This window comes from Charadrius vociferus, unplaced genomic scaffold (genome assembly GCF_000708025.1).
Source record: "Charadrius vociferus isolate BGI_N301 unplaced genomic scaffold, ASM70802v2 scaffold260, whole genome shotgun sequence".
Taxonomy (NCBI): Eukaryota; Metazoa; Chordata; class Aves; order Charadriiformes; family Charadriidae; genus Charadrius; species Charadrius vociferus.
The window spans coordinates 2,773,181-2,783,973 of record NW_009646410.1 but is presented as its reverse complement, the minus strand read 5'-3'; the positions used below and the strand labels follow the sequence as shown (position 1 = coordinate 2,783,973).

The 10,793-nt window shown below is 39.8% G+C and overlaps 1 protein-coding gene across 1 annotated transcript in view; it reads right to left on the bottom strand.

The window, feature by feature from the left end:
- TOM1L1 (target of myb1 (chicken)-like 1) overlaps positions 1-10,793 on the bottom strand; it is a 245,547-nt gene that overhangs the window by 11,495 nt on the left and 223,259 nt on the right. The window contains exons 3-7 of the mRNA XM_009880253.1: positions 10,702-10,786; positions 8,396-8,474; positions 2,615-2,764; positions 2,072-2,191; positions 386-493 (exon numbers count right to left, since the gene is read on the bottom strand). Of these exons, the coding sequence (XP_009878555.1) occupies positions 386-493; positions 2,072-2,191; positions 2,615-2,764; positions 8,396-8,474; positions 10,702-10,786 (542 nt within the window). The remainder of the gene's footprint in view (positions 1-385; positions 494-2,071; positions 2,192-2,614; positions 2,765-8,395; positions 8,475-10,701; positions 10,787-10,793) is intronic.

Sequence of the window (10,793 nt, the reverse complement as noted above, 5' to 3'; positions counted from 1 at the left end):
GAACTGTCCTTTCCTTTCTGCTTTTCAGAATAATCTCTTCTCACAAGTCTTATGCAAAATTAAGTTTGGCTTTCTCACTTATCTTTGAAGTAACCTTTATCAATTTGCATAACAACATCGTAAGAGATCATTAGATATTCTCATGCTTGAGTAAATGATTCCACTGTCTGATTGGGGTACAGCCTGGGATTTATTGAACTCACTTCTGCCTACTTTGCTTTGGCACACCACCATATAAAACATCTTCAGAACGAACCTAAACCCATGAATCCAGAACTTGAACTGATGGTCCCTTCCAGTGGTCTGTGCACCCAGGTTGTTGAAATCATATGTTACCAGTACATTTCAAGTGGACCCACCCCCCTCTAAACCTGTAGTACTGTACCTGCTCAGCAGTCAACAATAATGTTGGGCCTGTAGGAAGAGGCAGTAAAGAACGTTTCGCGGGATTAGCAGAAGATGGTGATGACTTTGTAGAAGGCCGAGATGAAGTCTGTGGAAAAACAAAAGAGGAGAGCTTGAGTTTAACAAAAGAATTGAAGCAGACATCCAGATGAGAGCTCTACAAAACATCTTTGTCAGACTAAACAACTAAGCATCAGCTTTCTCATAATCAAAGCTCCCAGGGAATTTGTTGAGCAAGGTCTATTTACAAGAATAAATCTAATGGCTATTTTGTAAGGAAATGTGGCTTGGAATTCAGATATCTTTTAAATGGGTTTGGAAGTAAATTCTATCACAGGATATAGTAGGAATGGCTAAGAACAGGCTAGCTCCTTGAGCTCTTAAGCCATCTAACAGTCAAGAGTCCTTCCCAAAGCACCACTGTAATTTTACAATAAAAGATACTTTAGACTGCGATCACATTCTGAAGCAGTGGGGGGGTTAAGTCTGGGTCTCTACAGAAGATGAACTACAAAGGCCTTCTGGATCGAAAAGCTAGAACACTTTGTCTGGAGAAAGCTTCAGTGGCATTGCATTTGAACTGACTGCTATAAAAAAAACAAACGAACATCCAAATCCAACCCAACCTACACAAGACTACACACTTCAAGTCCTCCACTTCCTAGAGACTGAGTTAAAAATTGTGTTCAGGTCTGCTGTTGCTGAGATCAACAGAAGGTCTGCCACTGACTTTAACTGGTAGATACATGTGGTAGACATAATTGTCTCTACTGTACTTGGTCAGAAAAAAAAATAATTGTCTGTTGAGAGCATTCTCCACACAGCTTGTTCAAAAAACACCTTTAAATACATAAGCTTTTGTGCACTCCACTATTCAATCATCGATTCAAACTCAGGATAAATCTGAATCGTTCCTTTCTGCACTGATTATAGACATCTAATTCTGTAATTGCAAGGTTCCACCCAGTGGTGGATGGCTTTCACACTTCCCAAAACTCTTGTGAAAACTCTTGTAATAGGCCAAAAAAAAATAATCTGGAAAGAACGGCCTTAAAACATGTACTGTATTTTCAGCTGATGTCCAATGCTCAAGCTATACTTATACTTAATGTCCTAGATGGTACACAATAATACCTACGACATATGCTTAAATAACATTTATTGTGTACAGGCTGTGCAAACAGCTGGATACACATATAGACAATTACATTTTCTTATAGATTTCTACCTCTCTTAGTTTAAAGACAGCTAATGCTCATAATCTGAACAGTATGTGTTTTCATTAAAATCTTACTCATTTTAGTCGAGGCTTTCAGAAGCTGACAAGCTTGGAGCACTCTGCTGTCATTCATTTTGAGGTAAACAGCATGCCCAAATCCTTTACACACTTTGGAAGTCTCAAGAGAGAGATGCTTTCTTTTTGAGAACATATCCGCTAATTTGTGGTTTGAAATAAACTATTATATAGGCCAGGTTTCTTTGCTGTTATCGTGGCTATTATAATTGAAACCGATTCTTGCTCATGTGCTCCGATACGTTGGTCATATTCTGCCCTGTAGCATTTAAATAACAAAACCCCAAAACAAATGCATCTTCTTTGTCTACAGAGCTCATACAATTAACACATCCCATTTCTGATTTACAATGGCTAATTGTGTATCCCTACCTTAGGTCCCCCTCTGCTGGTGTCAGAAGTTGGAAACTCCACTCCTTTCTTCAGCAATTCCAGATAAACTTCTTTTACTTCACTCACATCCACCATTCCTTGGAAACCTTGGGCCCACGTCTAGTTTTGAAATAAGAGGAACAATAACAGAAATGGACAGTCAGTGGGTCAGACAAGCGCTTCTAAAACATGTGGTCCTAAAGGCAGGTCATTCCCTCCACCCACGCCAGCTAGCTCCATTCAAAGCAGCAGGAACCACAAAAGTTCCAAAGTTACCTCTCATCCTCCTTGCTAAGTGCAACCACAGAGGGAGCACATACACAGACCAGGAGGGGAACATTAAATGGGGAGGCTGACAGTTTTCCAGTTCTCTTCCTTTGTCTTCCAGTCTGTGCTACTCCTGCATGAAGCGGGAGCATCAAGAATAAAGTCTGCTTTAGGAAGAGATTCCCACAAGTATGTTACACTACAGAAATGGGCTCTATCATGAAACGTTTATCATATAGCAGAGACACAAATGCTTACTGTTTGCTCTGGACTTACCATGATAAAGGTCAAGATTTTCTCCTGCATGTCAATTGGCAGATTGTATCTTGGATTCAGTAGTTTCACCAGCTTGTCTTTGCAGAAATCTTTCTTCACAACTAAAGACTGGAATCTTGGGCCACAGTTCTCCATACACATGTCAAGCAGCTGCAAACATAAAAAAAACGCTTCTGTTACACAGATACTAAGAAAAAAAAACACCCACCTTCGCTGCTTTTGTTTCCTTTTGTTTAATTTGTTCCAAGGTGTTACGGGGAAGCGTACAAATGAATAAGAACAGATTATTGCCAGCTATCTCACCAGAATGTCTGATGAGGTTACTACAGGGAAACGGTAGCTCACTGTGTGCACTGTTATACCTACACAATACAAAATGAGATGTGTTAGCCTGTTATACTATTTTTAACAGAGAAGTATGGTCACGCTTGTTTCCATGTCATAGCATTTCCTGAACATACAGTACCTAAACAGCATGAAATCTGTCCATAGCTTAAAAAATGACTCATACAGATTCAGTAATAGAATTAATTCACTGCCTAGCATATAGGTACCCTGGTCTGACAGATTCTAAAGAGCTCTACAATAAAAGAAAATAAGATTAATAAATGCCTCTCTTCTAATCTGCCCTGTAAGGGAGAGACTAATGAAAAAATGGGAAAGAACAAACTTAACAACTCGGAGTACTATTTCTCCAAGTGTTTTAAAGGTCACATTGATTTGACACGAAATAGCTGAATTGGTCCAATTGTCAGATTCATCTTCACCAAAGAAGTCTACTTCCAAAACTCCGCTTGGAATGCTCAGAGTAGGATCCCTGCAAGCAACCTGTCTGCCCTATCAAATATAGCAGTATGTGATAACGATATAATACTTCTCGCTTGTACACCTGGAGGTAACTGATTACAATTCCCATTTTACAGAAGAGGTATCAAAAGCTGTCACTACATCCCAGTCATCTGAAATCAGGCCAATACAAGTCTTGTCAGGAAACTAGGGTCAGTCAGATCAGGTGCAGAATCAGGGAACAGAACTCATCTTGCCTGGCTAAATCAGGAGATTGACCTTGTAGTCCTGTGCTCAATCTCCTGATTTGTTCTAGTCATTTCTAGAGAAAAAATGGTTACTCTTGTGCTTTTTGCTCATCAACCATATCCTTACATTCCCTCCCAATTTCAGAGGGAAAATGGAAAGGTGAAAGCAAAGGGTAGAAATTAACAAAAGTTTGCAAAATTTCAGGGGGTTTGAGACAAAACTTCCCCTGAATCATGCAACAGACAGGATATATTCTCAAAAGCGTCTTAAAGGACGCTATTGTAATCTTGATAAAAGTAGGTTAAATATACTTTCCTATTCAGAGCAGACTATATTTGACTAAGTCAAAATAATTTTAGTAACTCATTTTCTAGCCTCAGGACTTGGGGATTTTTCTCCCAGTGTGATCAGGAACTTATGGGAGAAGAGGTTTAAGACCAGAAGAAAATACATTGCTGAAATGAAAACAGGATAGAACAAAGAGACACTGGCAGACTGCTGTGCAAAAAGACTAACTGAGAGATAATTACAAAAAAATCTTGGCTTGAATCATTATTTTTCATTTGAAAGAGTACATGAAACACATGCTAATGAACCAAATAATTTGCCTGTATAGTACTTCAAAGATGGTCTGTGTTAAACATTTTCAACCCAGTGCATGGGAAATTTGGTATGCTACTCCCTATTATTAATTCTCTACTTAAGGGACCGAGTATTTACCCTCTAAACGAAAGTACTGAACTAATGGGCTAGATCCTCCACTCAATTATGCCAGTACACCCCACACACTTTGAGTGAAACTAAGCTGGTGTAAGAAAAAGACTTTGACACAATTATTTTTAACTGGACCATTCGTGAACAAGCCACATGCTAATAATACCTTTCATTAGAATTTCAATATGGTTATTTATCATTGCAAATAGAACTTCACCTTCCTGAGCAGTTCCACTGGAATGAATAGATCCAAGGCAGCCAAGTCAATCACTGTTCCACATAGCACAACAAAATCTCAATAGGACCTTGTCTTAGTAATGGAGTGGGCAAATTAACTTCAACCAAACCATTAAACATCCTCTAAATGACAGGCAGGACCTGAGAACTGTTGGAATTGACAGAGCTGCTATGTTCCAGGCTAGCTGATCCAGTTGAGAAGTGATCCGCGCTGAACGAAAGGAGGGCAAATTGCACAATCAAAGCCCTCTGGTTCACACGACAGCATCACAAAACTAAAATGATAAAAGGCATCTGAACAGAGATGAAGACAAACTTTAAGGCAGAAACAAAAAGCATAGAAGTTAATGTGGAGGGAGACCTCACTCAGAATACAGTAGGACTATCTGCTCATCTAAACAGCCAGGTATGGTCCATCAAGCTGTAATGAATGGATGTAGTTTGCAATGGATACTTCTCAGACCTAAGGTGAATGCAAGAAAACATAGATGAACAGTTTGCTGCTTTGTCTCTCTGACTCAAAGGGAACAAGTCATTACTCTATCTCTGGGATTACACTCTAGTGAATATACACTGATGTCTACCCAGTAGAGTTTTTGAACTGCAAGACACTATTTGGAAGTGCCAGCATTTAAAAGAAACCTGTATGAGCAGCTTTTTCAGCTGCCATTCATCAATTACAGTGTAGTGGCTATGTAGACTTTATCAAGATTTGCATTTCAAAAATACTACTTTTTCATAAGTCTTGAATTTTTCAAATTATGTATATATAAAATATTGAAATATTAATTTCTTTTGCTCCCACTCAATGCTCCTTTTCTTTTCCTCTTTGCCCATATGTACCATAAAGTAGAATAAAATTGACAGGTACAGAGAGTGACGCATTCAATAAACTATTTCCCCCTGTGCTGTTCACTTCCTAAGACCCCACAGGCACCAGAACTGGGGAACTGCAGTAAGTGCTTTAGAAAACCAAGGGAGATCTTATAGAGACAATGGAACAGGTGTTCGGCATTCACTCCATAAATAGAGTTTAGTATCCAAAGTCTATTAGTAATAAGTCAATTAACACATACACACTTTGCTAGATTCCTGCCTAAAAGTTCTAATCCTCTTCATTCTGCAAAATCACCACCGCCAAGCCTGATCTCTTGGCTTTATCAAAGACTGTGCATGAAGCAACTTCACGGCCTGATATGCATACACCTCAATCCACACAACTTCACAAGCACCAGGTAACGTCGCTAGACCAGAGTACATGAAATCAAGCCATAGCCAACACATTACACAGCTGGCACTCGCCCTTCTTCCTCCAAGTAAACAAATACACATCTATGAGCCAGAAGGAAGACAGTGTTGAGATGTAACATGTCCTGATAACAGAACCAGGGCTAACGCATGCAGTCATTCTACTTCAGATGAAGACTTTGACATATCAATCTGTGTGTATTTTCTGGGAATAAGCTCCTTTAGCAGTTTCATTAGAAAGGTTGAATTCTAGAATTTTAAGGTTGAGTAAATAAAAGTACATTTCAAAAGAAAAGTGATTTGTAGATCTGTTTGCTTCTTAGTAGTTTCTAATGTAAGTAGGAGAGACAATTTGATGTAGAGTCTCAAAAGCTGGAAGACCACAATTACTGTAGGAAACACAGGAAACAACTTACAGTTCATCAAAAAAGAGCCCTTATTTCTGTAGAAATTTTGGGAGAAAAACAATTTTTAAGAGATAAGAGTTGCTTGTGTTTTAGGAATTGAAAACTATTTCTGTTTTTCCAGTTGCAATGATTTGCTGTTCCAATCTAAGCAATTAAAAATGGGAAACAGGAACAACTTCATTAAGGCAATCAAGAACCCAAATCGGAAGATATCGCACATAGACAGACTGATTTGGGAACAAAGGAGTTAAAAGTCATACATGGTCTGCAATGAGATCATCAAAGGAAAGGTTTCACACATGCTAAACTGATGGCAATACTGGCAGAAAATCCAAAAAAACAAAGGAGCCAGGAGCAGAGGGAGAGGCAAGGATGGAAGATTTGACATAAGAACAAAAGCAGGAAGAGTTAGAGGAAAGGCTGGCACTTATTTAAAAAAAAAAAAAAAGGATTAAGGAACTCAGGGAGAAGAAGGAGAAGAAACCTGCAGTCAGAAAACTGAAGCTGGGCCAAAGGATGTGATTTGCCTGGCAGGCACAATTACGTGCATACATGTGAGTGGGTGAGAACAGACATGGAGACCAGGGCCTGAAATGGTAAAGAAACTGTGAGAAAGTGGTGAACTACAAGGACAACTGAAACCTGGTACACACTCCATCTGCGAGCAAATACGGTGAGCTTCCAGGTCAACGTGATAAAGTTCTTCTGCGGACAAACCTGAAACAAGATTTCTCCCACTTTTATGTTCGTAAGAGCTAAGCTATAATGTCACCTTGGGTATATCTGCAGAGCAAATATCCAAAGAAAGGCTCCTAAATCTAAGAACTGGGTTATCGTAACTCCAGTTGACTCTGTCAGATATTCAGAAGAGGACCTAGGTGCACAAAGACTATAGGAGACAGAAAGCAGATCTGATACAGGTATTGCAATTACAGTGGAAACCGAGTGTTTCTGTTATGCAAACACATCGAACACACAAAAAGGTGACTCATGAGACAGTAGAGGAGGAAGCCAGGAAAGAAGTGCAGAAAAGGTATGAGCTGAATGTTTACGTTTAACACATCTATCTGCGTCTTTAACTTGTCAGGAGACACTTGGGCAATTGCTAAGTGACCTACAATTTGACACTATCAATCACCTATCTTCCTTAATCACTTCTCAGCACACACTGATATAGATAATGATTTTGCACAACAAATACCAAACCCATGAGTAGTAGTACTCAGTGTAATGCAGACAGGCCTCTACAACCTCAAAAAAGGAAATAGTGAAGAAAATACTTCTAGACAAATAATGAAAGACACAAATCCCCAACAACTTAAAATACAAATGGTATGATTCTTCTCACAGCTGCACTATTGTTAGTCAAGAGCAATTCAAGTTGGGAACTCTGGACTTACGACAGCGTTAGGAACTTTCTGCTGCTGCCTACGTCACCGATGTAGTGGAAAACAGAGACCTATGTTAACATATTCCAGTAAACCTTAAATTGACTGAAATCACACCACTTAACCAAACTCCAGAATAGTTCAGAAACACTGTCAGATTCTAGAGGCCAGATTATCTCAAACGAGAACATTCCCAGCCACTCCAACCTTTAGTCATAACACCTGAATCTTATGTGGCTTACCCTATGTCTTGCTCCCTTGCTTAACTCACCATTGTTACCCTTTCATTCAAGTTTCTCATTTATACAAGATAACACTTACCATTACAAAACAGGTATCGCACATTCCACCATAACGCATACCATGCTTAGTTTAACTAAGATCAGTACTATAAGGTGAGTAATAGAATGGTCAAATGCAGCTTTTATGTAATATCCCAACCTCTGTATCTTTCACAAACAGGTGCAGCACTCACAGAGGGACAGTCACTGGAGTAAATAAGAAGTATACTACTTTTACGTAGTACAAGTTATAAAAAACCCCACAAAACCGCAACAATAAATTTAAGCATTTGCATTATCCAGGACTCTACAGAATGCCAGTAGACCACCTGATCTGTGGTAGTGCTGTACACACAAACAAAAACAGAAAACATCCCGGAGAGTTGTGTCAGTGATAATTTGCATGCCACCTTATCGTTTAAAATGTTTTCCTTCTTAGTGTCTAATTAATATAAATATAGCTGTACTTACAGACAGGGTAAGCCTGATCTCCTTATGGTTACAGTTTTTTGAAAGCTTTTTCTTTAGAGCTTTAACTGCATCTTTAGGCCTGTGACAAGAAATTAAGTACAAAAAGTTACCAGTGAAGTTAGACTGTTTTTCTAGTTTGTAACTTCATCCAAGAGCCAAAAATACCGGGCTGAGATACAGGGCCATATTCATCCCTGTATTTACACCCACATAAAACTAGAGCAATTGTCCCATTGATTTCAGCAAAACCACTTCAGCATCGAGCTGAGGCGGTGAATCAGGTTTGTTACTACAGACTGTGCATTACCTCCAGAGACTTGTGCAGAGAAATAAAGTTATCCTCCTCTGCAAAGTCTCCTCCAAAATTATATTATTTCACTGTTGCACAATAAATTTACTTATCTGGCTTTTATTGCTATGAAAGGCAATAACAATTACCAGCTGTATCAAGAGTTGACTGGTACCTATTTTTCATGTATGATGCAATTAAAAAATATTCTCCTGGGAGTGCTGTCAGGAGTTGGGGTGTCTTGGCTAACTTCCGATCTTTTAATTGCAGGATGCTTTTAACTCATCTGAATAATTACCACGTACAGATGGACAACCCATTCCACCCCAGAGATAGTGGCATTTCTAGCCCAGTCATTTTGATTTCTATATATACACCCCATATCTCTTAACTATCTATGTAGGAAGGAAAGGGTGGAAGATAGCATCAAGCTTATCACACGTGGAAAACAGTTTTGCCTGATTAATATGGGCTCTCATACCATTACAATTGTATGTTTAAAATTATTAGGGCCAGCTCAATGCTCATGATCAACAAAAACAAGATGTCCTAAAGCCTCTTTAGGATCTCTCTAGAAACTAAGATGGAGCAATAGGCATAAATGCAACGTTTCAATATGAAAAAAAGAAATCTTTGTTGAAAATATTTCAACGCCAATGAAATTAAATGAGTATTTACCATTACTGCATTTTTTTTTTGTTTTGAAATGTTGTCGTACTTCATCAGGAAAAACAAAGAGATTTCTCTATTTTTCTTAATCCTATGTCATACCAGTAAAGCATCAAGTAATGGATGGCAGCACGACAGTGGAGGAAAAAAAAACCAACTTTCCCTTGCAGAAAGCTGTACTACTACTATTCCGCTCCTGCTTCTTGCTTCTCTCACTGAAGCATCTGGAAATGCTCTGGTCAGGAGCTGGATATTGCATTAAAATAACCATTTGCCTAATTAGATACAGCAGTTCTGCTTTCCTAGTATCCTGTTACAGACTGTGACTAGTAGTAGTTGCCTAGGAGGAAGTTATAAGGAGTTCCTCTGTAAGCATAAGCTGTGCACAAGAGGAAATTGTTTATTAAAAAAAGCTCTGTTGTATAGAAGCTCCACATTAACACTGAAGGTCAAAGCATGCTGTTGCTTATGGCAATGACCAGAAGTGATTTATGACTGACCTTCCAAGCTCTAAGACCCACAGCTGAGAGTTTGGGATCAAAAAAAAAAAAAAAAAAGAAAGGAAGGAAAATCTGATATAAAAAAAATTATATATATATACTTGTGCAAAAACTAAGGCATACCTCATTCTCCTGGAGAAAGCTCTCCAGCTGGTGTTAAAATGTGCCACTGCTAGCCACGAGTTCTTGCAATGCAAAGCTGAAACAGCTCTTCTCCCCCTTTTACAGGTGGGAACAAGGAAGCACAAAGCAGCAAGTGGCTGAGCAACCCAGAGTGTGGCCATTCAGTGCGAGAGGCCACCTGTGCCCTGGATACACGCAGCGATACAACAGATCCCACTGACCACAAACCAGCCACCGCTTCGCTCCTGATGTTATGTAGGTTGGCTGAGAAATTGCATAGTAGGGAATTCTGATTAAGTTAAAAGCACAGAGTTGTCAATAGTGTTGTAGGCAACCAAATGCTCAAGGTATTTTTCCAGGCTGGGTTTTGCAAAGCACAGCCTACCCGTTTAGCCTCACGGGCAGTGCAGGTTATACAAAATACACGGGACTCAGGTGGGAAAACTATGCAATCACCTTTCTCTAGCGCTTTCCTACGGGCAAGAGCCTACAAGTCTAATCCCTACAAGTCCTGATGGCTGAACAAGAGGCACTAAGACGGGCAAAACTCTTCCTTAGGAACCAAAGATACCTGCTCATCGCTGCTGTTTCGGTAACTTTACTCACGCGTCGTACGCCGACTGCTCCCTTTTGCCCTGATGCTATCCCTGATGCGAACACCCGGCTGGTCCCATTTCCCACAGGTCACGGCACAGGCGGTCCCCCCGGCCCCCTGCCCCGCTCACCCCTCCTCCGTCGCGTTGATCACGTCGCAGATGTGCATGAACTGTCCCCACTCCTCCGTCTGCAGCGCTCCAAAGGTCGCCCGGTCTGAAAG